Source organism: Lampris incognitus, chromosome 16 (assembly GCF_029633865.1).
Source record: "Lampris incognitus isolate fLamInc1 chromosome 16, fLamInc1.hap2, whole genome shotgun sequence".
Classification (NCBI taxonomy): domain Eukaryota; kingdom Metazoa; phylum Chordata; class Actinopteri; order Lampriformes; family Lampridae; genus Lampris; species Lampris incognitus.
This window is the reverse complement of record NC_079226.1, coordinates 29,901,515-29,919,191: the sequence shown is the minus strand read 5'-3', so window position 1 is coordinate 29,919,191 and position 17,677 is coordinate 29,901,515. Positions and strand designations below refer to the sequence as shown.

Below are 17,677 nucleotides of genomic sequence, written 5' to 3'. Positions count from 1 at the left end.
GACTATTCTTTGAAAAGTACAATAATGACTTTTGTGTTCTCCATTATTTTATCCATAAACATTTAAACATTTCAGTCTCAACTTTTTTTTTTATCCAATGGAGCATCTCCTTTCACTTAGATTAATTCATATTTTAGGCCTATATATCATGAATAATATTCTCTCATCAAGTCTGAATAAGCTGAATTAGTGGAAATACTGACGTCATCCACAATTTACCAGATCCACACTATACACTTGCACGTTTTGCACCTGCTTCCTTGAACTGGTATTTAGAGAGCCTAACCACCCGTGGCGTAATTTGTGTTTGACTCCATGTTCATGCTCGAGAGACTCTGAATGGGAACCCTTTTGCATCCATTCACTGGATGTAATACATTGGAAAATGGTGGACGTAGACGGGCAAGAGCCACACACCGCCACAGGGAGAGGAAGGCGCCCATCTGGAAATGGATGCTGTGAGGATTTGTCTTGTTCCTGCGGCCGCTAATGGCTGATGGAATGGAAGGGTTATTGATAGGCTATGAGAGAAATATGACACATAAATTCAATATTACATTGTGTGTTTCAAGGCCCTCTATTGGGTGCCGAGCCTGTAATGGTTATATGGACTCTGAAAAAGAACAGCCGGAGAGAGAAGTGCCCCAGGGTTAACACAGAGAGGAAACGGAGGGAAGTACCACACTGCTACCTCCCAAACAGTGTGCGAATTTCACCAAGTCATTCGGGAGGGGGGCCCTCTTTTTGCCATGAGAAATTGTCTCCAACACCATAATCAAAGACCCTAATGCCAGTATACGATTCAATTCAGTAATCCTTATTAGCCGCTAAGTCTCACCCATAACACACACCCCACTCCCCCACCCGTAGTGGCCTACCAGTCTTATTATTCATTCAGTTATTTTCTCCAATTGTAATGTGTCTCTCCGGTTTAATCAATTGATCGTGATTTTAAAAGGGTCACAATTTTGTTCACTTTTGGGGGCCAACCCTACAATAACTTCACATGTGTCATCTGTTTTTGTTCGCTGAAAATATTCTCCACAGGCTGGTTTTCTGTTAATTACTCAGATGGCAAATAAATTAATAAATCAATGAGAGAAAAAAATATCAATATTTACCCCTAATCACGGATTCTGCTTGACTGGGTATGAGTGCACCATTTGTACCACTGCAGTTCCCCGGATGACAGACAGAGGGAGACACACGCAAGTTGTTCGGTGAGTCATACCGTCGTGCAGACAGCTCCAACGTTGGTGTGGAGTCGACGACGGCAGAATAAGACGTTGGTTTTGTTTTGCTTTTTTGTTGGCATGGGTTGCGCTCACTTGCACCGTGGCATGAACTGCAATAAACAAAACTGCAGGGCACTAATTTCGCAGGACTGGCTGCATGTTGTGGATATAGGCCTATTGGCACTCTTTTATTTGGCCTAGTTTTGGTTCATCGGTGATCTGTCTCTCTGAATTTGTGAACTAATGTCTACGACTCCCGGTGTGTGATGCAGGTTTTCATTCGGACTCACTCACGTTTCAGTAATTAGCACCCCCTCAACCAGAGAGGGGGAGGGCTGCCTGCTGCCCTCTGTTTGGTTTGGGTCCTCCATCCTGCTGAGCTAGACAGGCCTTCTGCAGCAGCGGCCAACAGGCCGTCGCTGTCCAAGGGTGCTGACTGGGATCGTTTGTGCATAAAACGGCGACGCCAAATGATACTGCCAGTGGCCCGGCGTTGGCTGAACCAATTGCCCAGTCTGACCTTTCGTCTTTTCAAGTCTTTTGAATTCCTCCGTCTTAAAGGTCACCAAGTTTCCCTTTTTGCTCTTGGTGCCCCCGACGCATTAAAAGGGTGAGCTTGCTGTCCGGCCTGTAAGGGTGAAACGTCCACCGAATCGTGCGGAAATCAATGCGCCCTTGTTCCATTTTGCCCTTGATTAAGACCGCTCCCACTGAGCACCATTCATTCCTATAGGGGATACGGGTTAACATTGTCGTATGTCGCTTCAGTCTGAAGCCTCAGGACTACCCGGGCCTAGGCTGATGGCCTGGCGGCTTGTCCAGGGTGTCTCCCCCGCCTGCCGCCCTATGACTGCTGGGATAGGCTTCCCGCATCCCCCGCGACCCTGAGAGCAGGATAAGCGGCTTGGCTAATGGATGGATGGATATTTACGAGTGTTCAGATTGTCGCTGTATGAATGAACTAGTCTATATGAATTACTCCCATGCAGGCGACATTAGCCTACTTGATCGATTCCGTCGACGGAATTGGCGAGCATCTTTTCTCAAATTCACATTTTTTAACTGCCTTTATATGCGTCCTTACATTTTTGATATCCGTGAGCAGGCCAGTAATAATGATAATAATGAGAAGAAAAAAAACCAATAATGGCATCGATTCGGGCAGAAAGGGCAACATGTCGATGAAGAGGAAATAAGCCGTGGCTTCCCGCTGCCATCGGACCAATAAAACTATGGAGTGAAAGAAAATCAAGTGTGGACAGGAAGGGAGAGGACATAGCACCTCCCACGTCCTATCTTGGCAACAAGGGGCTTCGGTTCGGAGAGCGAGAGCGGAGAGAGAGAGAGAGAGAGAGAGAGAGAGAGAGAGAGAGAGAAGAGAGAGAGAGAAGAGAGAGAGAGAGAGAGAGAGAGAGAGAGAGAGAGGAAGAGAGAGAGAGAGAGAGAGAGAGAGAGTGAGGAGTGCCGTGGTGGTGGGTGAAAATTGGACGACATGAGCTCCAGCCTGCATGAATGGTGTAAAATGCGTTAGGACGCTTTCGGCGTTTGTCCTTCATCCGTGACAACCGAAGACGAGCCTGAGGCGAGACTCCTCTTCACGTTCAGGTACGGGTAGCCTACCCTCCTCATCCTCATGCAGTCCGTCGCTAGATGTTGGTATTCGCTGTCGTAACGGCTCGCTGCCTTTTGCCGGTGTGGAGCAATATGGGACTGCGAATCGGTGGTGATGCCCTACGTCTTAGGGGCACAAACAACGTCAAAACTGTGTTCTCCCCCTGTAGCTAACCTTGGTCGTGTGGACTCCGTGCGTGTTAACGGGCATATTGGCTGCACACAGCCATATTGGTATTCAGCGGGGAGAGAGAGAGGGCAGAGATATGAGGGTGTATGGGGATTATCATATTGCTTTGAAGGAGTAAAGGGAGGTAGAAGCGGAGTGGTGTGTGTGTGTGTGTGTGTGTGTGTGTGTGTGTGTGTGTGCGCGCGCGTGCGTTGGGGGGGCTGCGACTGTGAAACGATGGCACCACAGTGAGATGGCAATCCTCTGGTATTTATGAATGAAATAAGCGGAGCAGGGCAGTTTGCAATGGCGTTTCGCACCTTCTGCTGACCGACAACCAGCCTGCCACCCCCCTGCGTGACTGTAGCCGATGTAACACTGCGCGTCACAGTGGACCACAAACACCATCGTGACGCCGTTGTGACGCATAGCCGCTGACTTCTGTGGGGGCAAATCTCATTGTTTAATCCCCCCACACACACAGTGCCCTCCATCTGGATAGGGATGCTTGTGTATCTGCCATCTCCCGTCCTTGGTGGTGTTTATTTACGGTGGGATTTTTCTCATGCAACGCTACTATGGCATGCAAAATTAAATGTTGCGTGCCCCCCCCCCCCATCGCGCGCCATATCCCGATGTGTGTACGTGTGCGAATAAAACTTACCGCGTGCAACTGAATGCATCATGGGGTGTGCATGGCTCTATAGTGCGGAGGTTTCGGGCGGAGGCAGAGGGGTGAGGGGAGAAGCGATAGGGCAGGATAGGATAGGATAGGGAGAGATACATGACAGTAATTCCTGTGATTAAGCTTTGAATTGTGTAGTCAAGAGCAGTAAAAGGCAGACAGACTGATCGTGTGTTGGTCGAGATAGGAGGCTTAGTGAGTGGCTGTGTGGCGGACTGACTGTCTGTATGTCCGTCTTGAATGGCTACAATATGGACATAACTAGGCTGTAGTTCACGCCGCTAAGGCAGCTGAAAGAAACAAGGACGACACAGAGGAAGAGAAGGTGGTGCCGGCACTGGAGGTGAAGATAGGGATGTGGCTACAGTGGTGATGATGACAATGTTGATGTTGATGATGAAGATGACAGCAACAATTATGATGATCAGGCATGACCACAGAAATGGCTGGGCCCCTGAAAAGGTCCAGTGAATACCCCCCCGCCCCCCCCCCCCAAATCTGCTCAAACCCATATCAACGCATGCACATGCTCTCTCGTCTCTCTCTCCTACTAAACACATACATGAAAACTGAGAGAGACTTACTCAGTAACAGGGGCTACATACGTAGGCATAGGCGCGCGCACACACACACACACACACACACACACACACACACACACACACACACACACACACACCACGCGCGCACACACACCATAATAGAACACTGACGCACTTCAAGACGCCAAACTGAACAAAGATCTGCTACACTTACACCACACATTTCTTAGTAGAAAATGCCATTTCTTAACTTATGGCTTCATCGTTGCCTCTTATACAGCCATCTTCCCCGTCTTAATGGATGCACAGTTCTTAATCATTTCTTTAATGTCCGTCTGCTCAGCCAGTTCACTCTCAGTGGCAAGTATTGCCATTACCATTGCTTGTATTTAGGTGTGAACATGATTATTGCTAACCTCCATGGGCCCCAAAAAGTTGTACCCCCCCCTCCTCCACCTTATGGGCGGCCCTGCTGATGATGATGATTGGTGATTCTTCTTCATCATCATCATCTATGTCTTCTTCTTCTTATTATTATTACTATTGTTATTATTATTATTTTATTATGGGGTAGGAAATGATGATGATGATGATGATGCAGGGCTTTCATCAGCATACTAAAAAGGGGGTGTGTCTTTTTCCCCAGAAAGTAACCTTTCAAGCAAAGGATACCTCATGCAAGCTGGCCTTTGACCTGCTCTAACTACGAATGCTCTATAGAAAAGCTTGTAATTTAATGGAAGGATCCATCACTTAATAATGGACATTCCTGCCTTAAAGACAACATATGCACGTGACTACGAGCTTATTATGTCAGTAACTGCTGCTTGATGTCATTAAATGCACTTTAATTGGACTTTTTGGACCTTCTGTTTTTTGGGGGTCGGTTGAACGATCGTAGAAGCCCCGTCTGTGGCATTACCATGCACGATGATGGCATGACAGCCAGGTGCTGAGAAAGCTGTAGGTCCTCTTATCATATGGTCATTTGTGTGTTGGTCTCGACAGACTGATTGGGGCAGCGTGGAGCCAACGTGAATATGGAAACTATCTTTCATTTGAAGAAAAAAGACAAAAAAACCAAAAACCAAAGCCCCAGATTAAAAACCCCATGACTTTAAGAATCTGCCTGCTGTTTTTGTCCTCCACCCAAGACACCGAATCCCAAACCGGCTCTAAGGGTATTGGGGGGCACCGTAGTTCACTGTACACCCTGACCTCCGCGGAGGGAAGCAAGTGAGTATCAAGTATCCTGAAGAGGGTATCATGAAGAGGCCACGTCTCTAAGCATTGTCCACTAAAAAAAGGAGGACTCACGGGGCCTCGGGGCCATCCAGTCAGTTCCGGTCGAGAGGGAATCTATACACCAGATGTTTTGAGATTCCCAAGGGAAATAAATCCATCGCCATAAAGTCATCATTTAAAACCACTTTTCGTCAAAATCTGTTTCCTAACATCCCTACTCACGTGTTTGTTCGCAGTAGTGGTCGTTGTAGTTAGTACCTGTAATGTTGCTCTTGTTGTTTTTTTTATTTTTATTTTTATTTTTTTGTAAATGCCATCGTTAGCAAAGCATTGAAGTATACAGCAAAGGTTCCAGAGGTATGCTTCTGACCAGAGTGTTGCCGGTTCAAATCCCAGACTGGAAGAGACACTTTCGTTGGGTAAGCGGATAAGAAAACTGCTCCCCACTCAACCAAGGCAGCAGAACGGTAATTACTCGGGGGGGAGCCAAAGGGCAGACTGTTGTCCTAGCAAGCATTTTCCACACATATTTGAAAGTGTGCATCGGCGCGGGTGTGAAGCAGGGTGCTGAGAGGGAAGCGAGCATGCAAGCTCAGCCTGTGTGTCTTCCCCAGGTGGATCAAAGTGAAGGGAAGTAAAACAGTCTGCTGTGATTTTACAGTCACCTCATAAAATAAGGATGTACTCTGGAGTAATCTTTTAACTTGTCAGGGGGGTGTTAGCAGTAATATGGTTTTGGGCAAATGAGCCTTGGGTACAGAATTAGAGGGGGAAACAGAAATGCCTGTTCTTAGCTTGTTAGCATCCTTCTAATCAGTAGAAATAGACATTATCCCTCATCATAGCTGTTCGGCAACTTTGTTTCTTGCATTTTTAAAGCCGAATCAGTCCCTGGTTAAAGTCAGTTTTCATATACTCGCTGCTGTATGTACAGTATGGATCCCCCAAACAGAGCAGTGCTCATGTAAAGGGCCATATATTATGTATGACATGAAACAAGGCTCTTCTGCTCCTGTGCACAACTAATCCATGACAGCGTTTTACTGCTGTCTTTTATGCATTGGCCTGGACCTTGAAATTATGAGATTCAGTCAGACAGTTTTTGCTATCAATACAATCTAGAGCCACCATGCCTTTCCAACATCCTTAAATTGGGCTTAAGGGATATGCTTTCAGTGTGTTTCTATAAGTACGACAGAACGTGCAATCTAAATATTGTACTTACTATATGTATGTTTATGGTGTCATTCATTTTTGCTGAATAGGGTTTGAAACATTACCGCTCTCCTTCTCAGAGCCATTCTCGCTGCAGATGGGCCTTATAATTTCAAGCATAGCACAGGAGTGCTGCCGCCTGTCTGGAGTTTTAACCTTGCTGTTAACCATCTGCATGTGTATCAGGCCCGGATCAACTGGTATTACAAAGACGCCAAGCCTGTTTGATCTTGCCCATAGAAACCAATGGAACTATTGCCAAACTGCAAACCCACCACCATCTGTCACGGCAGATGCGCTTGATGCTTCTGAAAAGACTAAAAGCACTACGCGAATCAAGTGTAGATCTATATAGTTTCTCTGGGGAAATAGCGCTGGTAGAATACGTTTCCAAAAAAAAAAAGGTTTTAGTGTTGACTGTTGTGGCTGTTTGAAATTGAGATAAACCTTACCTATTGGAAGTTTTATTTATACTTTTCTCACTTTTTCCCCTGATATTCATGCCCCAGGCAATCTCAGAACCCAGAGGCTAAGTAGTCTGATGATGATTTAGCCACTGAGGGACAACAGACGATATATCGGGGCTTCCGGTGAAGCTGCTGGCTGCTGGCTTCCGTCTCCTATGAGGACTTCCTCTTCCATGCGCCCGTCCCTTGTTTACGGTCGAATCAGCAACTTGAGACGCGAGAATGGAGCTGGAGTTGAGAGATGACGTCTACGATCGGATTGTTTCTCCACACAATACCCCAAACATTGATACTTTTTGTAGGTGTTGTAGGTCCAAGCTGCATTTTGGCCAATGCGTTCCGCCTCTTTCGCTCCCCACACGGGCTGGTACCAACATGCAAGCAAAGCATGTTCCTGTAGAAACCGCCGCCTACTCAAATGTGATTGGTCAATACTACTTGAACTAAAACGGAAACTGAAACCAGAATGCTTCTGATACCAAAATCCTACCAGTGGCTAGAAAAGGCTGGACCGAAGGACAGCACAGAGGCTCTGATCATAGCAGCACAAGAACAGACACTCAGGACCAGATCAGTTGAGGCAGGGGTCTACCACACCAGATAAGATGCAAGACGCAGGCTGTGCAAAGAGGCTCCTGAGACAGTCCAGCACTTAGTAGCAGGGTGTAAAATGCTAGCTGGGAAAGTGTACCCTGAAAGGCAATAACCAAGTGGCTGGGATAGTGTACAGGAACATCTGTACTGAACACAGCCTGAAAGTCCCCAAGTCCAAATGGGAGACACCGCCAAAGATGGTTGAGAATGGCAGAGTTAAGATCCTGTGGGACTTCAAGTTCCAGACTGACAAGCAGGTGCTGGCTAACCAACCAGACATTGGGGTGCTCGACAAGGAACAAAAGACAGCAGTAGTGATCGATGTAGCGATCCCGAGTGACGGCAACATCAGGAAGAAAGAGCATGAGAAGCTAGAGACATACCAAGGGCTGAGGGGAGAACCGGATCAGATGTGGAAGGTGAGATCCACAGTACAGTGGTAATAGGAGCACTAGGGGCTGTGACCCCCAAACTGGGAGAGTGGGTCCAGCAAATTCCAGGAACAACACCTGAGGTCTCTGTCCAGAAGAGTGCAGTCCTAGGAACAGCTAAGATACCGAACACAACCCTCAAACTCCCAGACCTCTGGTAGAGGATCCGAGCTTGAGGAAGACACATACCACCTGAAACAGGGTGAGAGGCATATATATATAATATGTTATTAGAAATTAGTGTGGCAGCAACTCTGGACACACACCAGGCCCATCTTGTGGATCTCCCCAGCTACTCCTGCCCCCCCCCAGCCCATTGCCCACATTTTAGCATTTTTAAAAATTGTGCAATGGGTTGAGTTAAGCTCAGACCTGAGGGAGAAGTTACACTTTAATTTTGTATCTATGTTGTTTTACCATCTGTGTCAATGCATCCGCTTCTTTCGCTCCCCACACTGACTGTTACCAACATGCAGCCAAAGCATGTTCCCGTAGAAATCGATGCCTACTCAAATGTGATTGGCCAATTCTACTTGGACTACAACGGAAACAGAAACACCAGATATATATCCATCCATCCATCCATTAACCAAACTGCTTATCCTGCTCTCAGGGTCGCAGGGGATGCTGGAGCCAATCCCAGCAGTCGTTGGGCGGCAGGCAGGGAGACACCCTGGACAGGCCGCCAGGTCATCACAGGGCCATATATATAATGCTCCCGGTGCCTTTGTGTTTCCCAGCTTGCCAGGCCCTGGTATTAACAGGAGTTTATGGAGAGGCCGAGAGATGCAACCTGTTGTTCCCTAGGTCGTCCTAACATCTTGCATGCTGACACACTCCAAAACGGATAAAACGTTAAATGAGGTTTGTTGCTGTGCATAAATGATCTTTGGCCATTTGGGTGAGCAGGCGGGGCGTGTGCGTGAATGGGAAACCAGTCATCTGCATGTCAAACCAAGTGGACTGAACTCATAGGGAAACATATTGGAGGAGTGTGTGTGTGTGGGGGGGGGGGGGGATTGCTGCATTTCTTAGCCAGGGAGATGGGGTTGTATTCATGAGCAGCATCTCAAGTCAGATGGATGGACCGCCCACTGAGGCTATGAACCCTTTACTGGTAATTGAATGCGGGTTTCGGTGCCCTGCTAAAGGGCTCTTAGAGAAGAGATTTTGAGGCTGTACATACAGCAGTGCTTGTTGTTGTCCTCAGGGATTCAAACCAACAAACTTTCAAATTCCGAGTCCAGTGCTTTTAGTCACAAGCCTACAGCCTTTTCCTATTCAGTTCATGACTAGAGAGGATTCCTCTGCTATATACGTACCCACTGCTCACCAAGATATGCACGCAATTTAGTTTGTAGTGAATATCCACGTACCGCTGGAATTCCACAGCTTTCCCAGATAGCATGAAGACCCTTGATTAGGTGGAAATCAGTGTTGCATGCTGGGAAATATATTACAGGCCCGTGTTGTACAGTTAGATGTAGGCAGAGTGTTTTTGTATCATGCACAGATTATATGCCTAGATGACAGCGTAGCCTTCCTGCGTGATGAGTCAAAGAGGTGTACATCAACTTATCAAAGGGTTTCCATGTGCATTAGGGTCTGCATGTAGTGTCTTAGAGAGACTGCTGGTAACTTAAGTCCTGGGAATTGGGTCAATGCAGAGCAGGCCGGGAGCACAGGGGAGGTTAAGCTCAATGATTAGCTACTAAGCCAAGACCACAGTACTGCAGTCTCTTGCACACAGTCTCTGGTAAACACACACACACACACACACACACACACACACACACACGCACACACATGCACAAAAAGTCCAGCTTAAACTCAGTCAGTCTGTTTAAATGACAGAATGCACTGAAGTTCATGCAAATGAGATTGTGTAGGAACAGATATTGAGAGTCTACCTTTGAGATTTTTTTTTTTTTGCAAGACATTTGAAACACTTTGACACAAATTCCCCACAAAACCTTGAAAGATGATGGTTCTTGATAAATAGGCTAACTGTGAATCAATTCTGTAGATTGGTTTATGGCACCCCCTGTTGATTGTGTCGTCGTTGATATCGGCCCAGTTTGTTCTATTAAACTTTTTGATTTGAATTTTTATTGAAAATTCAAGACACTTGAATTTTTATGCGAGTTTGCATTGTTAGCATTTTTTGCATGTTAAATATCCAGAAAAAAAATTAACCCCTGTTTTGAATTATTGGTGGGTCATTATTCACCAGTGAAGACTCATCAAACACCAATGTGTATACCTGCTGTTTCCACAACAGTATTGAAGCAAGGAACCTAAGCAATGGCTTAAATAACATTCAGTACATCCCTTTCCCACTTCCAAGCACGTTCTCTGTCACTGTTGAGGCTTGATAGCAGGAGATTAATCGCGTAACATCTCTGGAAGTCGGTGTTTTGCGCCTTGGAGAGGATCCATCACTTAGAGTCTGTGGATTATGAATCAGTGAGCATCCTTAGATAACTTTTAGATCTGATACACATGAGGATAACATCCTAATCATTATTTCCTTTCTGTGCATCATCACTACTGAGCCGGGAGCACTGAAACTCAGCCGACCCTCCAGACGGACACACTCATAGATAGATAGATAGATAGATAGATAGATAGATAGATAGATAGATAGATAGATAGATAGATAGATAGATAGATAGATAGATAGATAGATAGATAGATAGATAGATAGATAGATAGATAGATAGATAGATAGATAATAGATAGATAGATCGATAGATCGATAGATCATCCATCCATCTATGCATCTAGATAGATGCATTACTTGTACTTCAAACATCCAACTGAGCTTTATTTTACCATAGTGATGAACCAACAAATATCCGTCAATATCAAAACAAAATAAACCTTGTCCCTGTGTCTTGTGTTTGGGAGTAGCCTTCTCCCTGGACACAAGTCTTAACCTAGCTATACTAAACTATCAAAAATCATAGCAATAACAAATATCCATAGCATTTCAACGTAGCTTTTCTCCTACATGTAACCTTAGCAGGTGGGGAGCAAGAGCTGAATCAAAATCCCCTGAAAACTTGCTGCAGAAGGTGGCGAAAAGCCCCGGCCTAAAATTGTTCTCCCTCCATCTCTGATCTCCATCCTCGCGTACAGTTTTATTATCCTGGTAAAACACATAGCCCCCCCTTTTCTTCCTCACACAGACCCCCCCCCCCCCACACACACACACAGATTCCCTACAGCTGTGCAGAGGAGAAGCCTGAGCTCATCTGTGCACTGCAAACAGAGTATCAACATGTCTTCTGCCTGACTGCACTGGCACACACACACATACTACACACATACACACATGCACACATACACATATACACATACAGACATGCACGCACGTGCACACATCACACATTGACTGACACAAATGCCTGAGCTGATGACATTCGTCGGCCAAAGGCAGGCTCGACCGCACTTGAACCTCGTCACAGCTTGGCAGGTGTGCGCGCGTGCATGTGTGCGCGTGTGCGCTTGCCTGTGTGGGTCGGTGGGTCTGTGTATGAGTAATGACTGGACGGGAAGCCTGTCAGCTCAGTAAGTCCCCCCAGGAAGCTTGGCCACTGAGCCTGACAGAATATTCCCACATCAGAGAATCTTCCGGAATAACGTTGAAATCTCCGCTCCCTCAAAACGTTCGCATCCCACAGAAAACACCTCGCGCCGGAACAGCCTCAAATCAGAGCGATCCACAATCCGCTGCTCGACTAAAACCCTTCTCCTTCAGATGCCAGGGGAGCGCTTTGCGGGCGTCTATTTAAGCGTGCTCTTGATCTGCTGAATGGCGTTGTATTTGATGCTGGTTAATGCGCTTCCTTTGTGCCGCTGTGTAAAGTGGCTCTCTTGAGGGAAATTATGTGCATATTTTCCTCCAAAGGTGACATTTCTTAGCTCGTTCTGCGAAACAAGCCACCGAGGGGGAGCAGCGCTGCATCTATTCCCCCGGCTGAGAGGAGGGGAGGCCTGTTGGTTTGTGCCAAAGCGATCTGCTAATGGAGTTTGGCCGGGCTGACACAGATGCATTTATAGTATACCATTAATTCATTAAGGAGCTGCAGTCCTCCCATTTCAAACAGAGGGAGAGGAGAGGGGAGGGAAAGAGGGAGAGACAGTTTCCATTTGGGAGGCGTGTCATTAATCTCTCAGGCTTGGTGTCAAGGACAAATGGTGAAGGAGTGGTCGCACGGTGTTGCTTTCTGTGCATCTGTTTGTTAACGTGTGAACGTACACGTGCTCGTGCACTTGTTTGGTAACGCCTGTGTTTTAATGCTTTTGTATGTGCAACTTTGTGTACGACGGTGTGCATGCATGTGTTAGTGTGTGTGTGCGTGTGTGTGTGTGTATGTGAGCACTTTGATATACCTGGAGTGTGCATTTGTCAATAGTGGGGGAGGAAGGAAGGAAGACAACTAATATTAGCACAGGTGGAAGAAGAGATGGGGGGAAGAGAGAGACAGAGACAGAGAGACAGAGAGAGCAAGAGACAGAGAGAGAGAGACAGACAGACAGACAGACAGACAGACAGACAGACAGACAGACAGACAGACAGAGACAGAGAGATAGAGAGAGAGACAGAGAGACAGAGACAGAGGGAGGAAAGGAGGACGGTTTGGATGGGCATGATTGCTATCACTGCATTGGAGCCCAAATGTGAAAATGGAAAAATGCAGAGGCAGACAGACGGACTGACAGACAGAGAGACAGAGAGGCAGACAGACGGACTTACAGACAGAGAGACAGAGAGGCAGACAGACGGACTGACAGGGCCCAGACAGATGGGGGCATTGATTCAAACCCCAGTGGTCTTAGTTTATTGATCAAACAGCACAGGAACCTGGGGAGTGAGAGAGCAGGAGACAGAGGGGAGTCACCACGAGGCAGAGCAAGGAGGCTCAGGGAACAGGTCATGGAACACAAGCACACTCCCAACATATACAGACGGAGGTAGGGAGGGAGAGATAAGCGGAGGGATGACGAGAGCGGTAATAAATATGGAGAGGGACAGGATACAAGACACCGCAGACTTGACAAATCTGGGGTTCCCATAGGCCTATCTGTTTATTTGTTCATGCTTAACCATGTGTGTGTGTGTGCATGTGTGAGTGTGCGTGTGTTTAGGTGCATGGGTGTGTGCAAGTGTGTGTATGCATGTGTGTGCGTGCATGGGTGAGTGTGTGTGTGTTTGCGTGCATGGGTGTATGCAAGTGTGTGTGTGCATGTGTGTGTGCGTGCATGGGTGTGTGCGTGCATGGGTGTGTGTGTGTGCATGTGTGTGTTGCATGGGTGAGTGAGTGTCCTGTTTGTTCTCTTCCTCTCCCTCTGACCTAACATAAAGGAGGTCACGTTGTCCAGCCCTGGCAAATGCTTTAAACCAGATGAAATGCCACGATAAAGGCCGACGTTGATGATGAGCAGGTTTACCAGTGATTTTGTTTCTTTCCCTTCATCATGGTTTCCTTTATCATAGCTGCTCTCTTAGCCCCCTTGATTCTGTCTTACATCCAAACAACATTGGACAGAGCAACTTTCGGGGCAGCCGTGATGAAATTTAGTGCTGACGGAGTTACCTCGTTATTCTTTCTTTAATCACTTTACCGCAAGATTTGTTGCCAGGAAACATTTAAAGCAAAAAAAAAAGAAGATTTTTTTGGGGGGGGGGTTTCTCTGGGGGCCGTTTCGTTGGTTAATTTGTTCCGGAAGTATTGGCCACTCTCCATTGCCACAACAAGCCAAAACTATCACCACCCTAAGGCGCTAGCAGCCGTCCACTTACACATTTCCTGCTCTGACAAACCAGACCACGATGCACACGTAGGAGCGAAAGGGTGCTGTGGCGTGGGTAGTAGACAACAGCTCCAAATTAAACTTGTGCGTCTCGGCCGTGAATACGAAACGTCCCCGACTCACTAGCTATAAACCCACTAGCTTCGCTATAAACTGTCTGTAAGACTCAAGGGCCACTCCCTGAATAACCCCATTTATTGTGAGCTCCTTAACCGATATCATCAAGAACCTGGCAATGCAATTATAGGGTCCTCACCATCAATACTGGGTGCAACCAGTGCAGGCATGACAGAAATCCACTTATTCCATCTAGTATTGATGTCAATTTACTGTTTCATTATAGCCAGTGCTTAGAGAGTACCACATGATCACAGCTGAAGGAATATCTTATCATGGGTTGCAAAGGGCCTATAGCGAGTTTAGACCGGATGAATAATGCAAGAACAATGAGCAGTTGTGCGCATATGGGCAAGCGTGTGCGCACGCACACACACACTTGCACATATGCATGTGCACACACACACACATACACACACACATAGGCATCTGCAGGAACAGCATAGGAGTATTTGCACAGACAAATATGCGTGAGTTTCATCCGGTAATACTGGTGCTGAGCAGTCAGATCCTTGCTGAATATTCCTGTGTCGTGTGCAGCAACAGTCAGCATCATCACTTCCATGTGCTTGGATCTACACCAAGGGGATTCAGCATTTAGAGAGCCAGTGCTAGTCATAGGTTACGGGCCTTTTGGAAAGCTAGCGTGACAAGCTGTGAGCCACTGTTTCCCAAAAACTGTTCCCGCAGATAATTTATCTTCCGTCATCTCGTTTTATTGGGCTGAAATTGCTCAATTGTTGAGAAATGAGGGGAAGCCAAGATTTTATTTTACTTTTTTTTGGGGGGGGGGTTGAAACGGAGAAACTGTTGCTCTGCTATCAGTATCGATTCAAAAAAAATACCTAAGTCAAGTGAAACAAGTGGCGCTACACCGACCTCATCTCATCTAATTTGTAATCTGGCTCATCGTCAGACCACTAAAACTGACAGCATTCCTGTTTGATCCAAAAACATCTCCCTCTCCCACCTTCAGTTTTATTATTACTATTCTCTTTCTTTCTCTCTCTCTCTCTCTCTCTCTCTCTCTCTCTCTCTCTCTCTCTCTCTCTCTCTCTCTCTCTCTCTCTCTCTCTCTCTCTCTCTCTCTCTCAATTGATATGTGAACCAGTTCTGAGATGGAAAATGGAGTCTTTATTGGACAGGTTCATGTGAAGGAGTGACTTCTGTTCATATTGTTAAAAAGAGGTCATGTTAAAGTCTGTTTCTTGTTAGATAAAGGCTTGTCTTAAAATTCTAAAATCTCTCTCTCCCCCTCTCTGTGACAATCTGCCACCCTCTCCATCCCAGGTGTAACACTGTCTTCAGCCTGAAGGGGGGCAGAATGCCTGAGCAGAGCAACGACTATCGCGTGGTGGTGTTCGGGGCGGGGGGAGTGGGGAAGAGCTCCCTGGTCCTGCGCTTTGTGAAAGGCACCTTCAGGGACACCTACATCCCCACGGTGGAGGACACGTACCGGCAGGTGATCAGCTGCGACAAGAGCGTGTGCACGCTGCAGATCACCGACACCACGGGGAGCCACCAGTTCCCGGCCATGCAGCGCCTCTCCATATCCAAAGGCCACGCCTTCATCCTGGTGTACTCCATCACCAGCAAACAGTCCCTGGAGGAGCTGAAGCCCATCTACCAACAGGTGAGCACTGCCTGGGGGAGCATCCACAGGTGAACCTGACCTCATCTAGCCAGTCAACCGTTTTCATTCTCCTTTTCCTTTTTTAGCCCGCGGCCTCTTCTTTTCGTGCTCGTTGACGTTTGCGCCATGTTTTTGGGGCGTGCTTTGAATTTGTTAACTCGGCTTATGACGTCATTTTACAATAACGCCATTTAAAAAAAAAGGTTTCTCCATCTTTTTCCTATGGTCTTTTTTTCTCCATACCTTTTCTGCCATCCGTTTACTCTTACCCCTCGTCGTGAATACACGGCTGTTGTGGAAGGCCGGTATGATGCCGAAGACGTAATACAGGAACGGCCAACTAGCATTGCTCCGTTGCTTGCTGCCAAAAAGGGATTGTGGAAAATTCAAACTTACTGCCCCCCAGAGGGTACTAGGAGTCTGAGAAAAGCTGGTTTTATTTAGTGACACTATGAATTAATTTTAGTAATTAAGTGGTCTTGAGTTTATGCAGAACACATTGCACCAGCTGGCAGTCCACTACACCAAGTGATCAGCCCTTTGCTATATACATGTATATATATATATATATATATATATATATATATAGAGCAAAATAGTCAAGTAAATTCTCTATGAGACAGTGAAAGCCTGATGATTGCTTATAGCATGAAACAGGCTTGTACACATACATACATACATATATGTTTATATATACATAGTATATTTACACACACACACACACACACACACACACACACACACACACACACACACACACACACACACACACACACACACACACACACACACACACACACATATGTGTGTGTGTGTGTGTGTGTGTGTGTGTGTGTGTCTGGTCTCATGATATTGTTGGTAACAAACAAAGAGGCCTCTTGCACTCTAAGGAAGGACAAGCGCTAATTTGTCTTCATTAGTTTTGAATTTAGTTGATAATATGGTGGTATACAAAAAATTTTTATGTTTTGGCGTCAAGCCTTGATTAGTGTTCAGTGCTGCAACCTCATGATATATAATGAAAGCACCAAGGGAGTAATAATAATAATAATAATAATAACAATGAGTACTGCGGCATGGTGGCATAGTGGTTAGCATGGTTGCCTCACAACAAGAAGGTCCTGGGTTCGAGCCATGGGGTAGTCCAACTTTGGGGGTCGTCCTCTGTGTGGAGTTTGCATGTTCTCCCCGTGTCCGTGTGGGTTTCCTCCGGGTGCTCCGGTTTCCCCCACAGTCCAAGACATGTAGGTCAGGTGAATCGGCCGTACTAAATTGTCCCTAGGTATGTGTGTGTGTGTGTGTGTGTGTGTGTGTGTGTGTGTGTGTGTGTGTGTGTGTGTGTGTGTGTGTGTGTGTGTGTGTGTGTGTGTGTGTGTGTGTGTGTGAGTGATGGCCTGGCGGCCTGTCCAGGGTGTCTCCTGGGATAGGCTCCAGCATCCCCGCAACCCTGAGAGCAGGCTAAGCGGTTTGGATAATGGAATGGGATGGATGTAATAACGAGCACCAAGCGAGTGGTACCAAGGAAGTACCACTCACAGTAAACAAGCCCACTTCTGTGCCAGATTTGCATAGTTTAGCTTTAACCCTCGGCCTGTTCACTATTTCATACCATTCGATCTAAGCATCTGACTTATGCTGATGGCCCTGTTGCCACAGCACTGAAACAGGATGGCTGTAGTATGCAGGACGAATGTATTATGAGGGACTTCTTATGGTCCCTCATCTGTAGCATGAGCTCTTCAGATCTCCCTCTGTAGCCAAGCTGCAGAATCAACGCTTTGACATGCAACAACTGAAGCACAGATGTGAGGTTAAGATTACGGTAGAGGGTTGGCTCTTAAACAATTGCTTTAGGTAGATGAAATATATGATTTCTTCTTGTGCAGGTGCTGGCTATAAAGGGCAACGTGGAG

The 17,677-nt window shown here is 46.5% G+C and overlaps 1 protein-coding gene across 1 annotated transcript in view; it reads left to right on the top strand.

The window, feature by feature from the left end:
- The first annotated feature begins 15,455 nt into the window (after positions 1 to 15,455).
- LOC130126045 (GTP-binding protein Di-Ras2-like) overlaps positions 15,456 to 17,677 on the top strand; it is a 7,674-nt gene continuing 5,452 nt past the window's right edge. Inside the window, exons 1-2 of the mRNA XM_056295417.1 lie at positions 15,456 to 15,764; positions 17,651 to 17,671. Of these exons, the coding sequence (XP_056151392.1) occupies positions 15,456 to 15,764; positions 17,651 to 17,671 (330 nt within the window). The remainder of the gene's footprint in view (positions 15,765 to 17,650; positions 17,672 to 17,677) is intronic.